This window comes from Buceros rhinoceros, unplaced genomic scaffold (assembly GCF_000710305.1).
Source record: "Buceros rhinoceros silvestris isolate BGI_N320 unplaced genomic scaffold, ASM71030v1 scaffold25426, whole genome shotgun sequence".
Classification (NCBI taxonomy): Eukaryota; Metazoa; Chordata; class Aves; order Bucerotiformes; family Bucerotidae; genus Buceros; species Buceros rhinoceros.
In genome coordinates this window covers 2,557-3,250 of record NW_010416150.1, presented here as the reverse complement: position 1 = coordinate 3,250, position 694 = coordinate 2,557, and the positions used below count along the sequence as shown (strand labels likewise).

General features: G+C 59.9%; 1 protein-coding gene across 1 annotated transcript in view; it reads left to right on the top strand.

Moving 5' to 3' along the window:
- The window catches only part of LOC104494831 (ras GTPase-activating-like protein IQGAP3), a gene marked incomplete at its 3' end in the record, with an annotated part of 7,444 nt that overhangs the window by 4,197 nt on the left and 2,553 nt on the right, over positions 1-694 (top strand). Inside the window, 2 exon segments of the mRNA XM_010137713.1 lie at positions 3-274; positions 573-675. Coding sequence (XP_010136015.1) covers positions 3-274; positions 573-675 — 375 coding nt within the window.

Sequence of the window (694 nt, the reverse complement as noted above, 5' to 3'; positions counted from 1 at the left end):
AGCGATTGCCAGAGTGCTGCAGCACGCGGCGGCCCGCAAGGCCTTTGACGGGGAGAACGCGCATCTCTGCGGGGTGAACCAGTACCTGGAGGACACCCACAACAAGTTTTTGGGGCGGAGCGGAGAGGTCCTTCTCTGCAGGAGGTTCATCTCGGCTGCCTGCTGCGTCCCTGAGCCGGAGGAGAGGTTTAGCGTGGATGAGTACTCGGAGATGGTGGCGGTGGCCAAACCGGTCATCTACATCACAGTGGGGGAGCTCATCAACACGCACAAGGTAAGAGCATAAAACTCCGCTGCCAGCAAGCAGGCTCCGTTCCTGCCCCCACCTCCGGGGCTTCCCGCTGCGTTTCACCGCGCTCCTCTGCACCCTGCCACGGCAGAGCTCCTCTGGGCCTTTTTTCCTCTTTAAGCAAGGAAACAATCCAGGTCCTGCTGGTTCTGCACCGTTTGTCCCTCCCTGAACCTCGAAACTTTGCAGCCCCCTCCCGGTATTGCACCGTCCTGACCAGCCTTTGCTCCCTGTTTCTCTAAGTGCCCCTTTGCCACTGACTCTCCTCCCTTGCACCACGCAGCTCCTGCTCGAGCACCAGGACTCCATTGCACCACACCACGGAGACCCCCTGCACGAGCTTCTGGAAGATCTGGATGAGCTTCCTACAGTCCAGTTCCTTGCTGGTAGGTAGAGCTCTGGGAC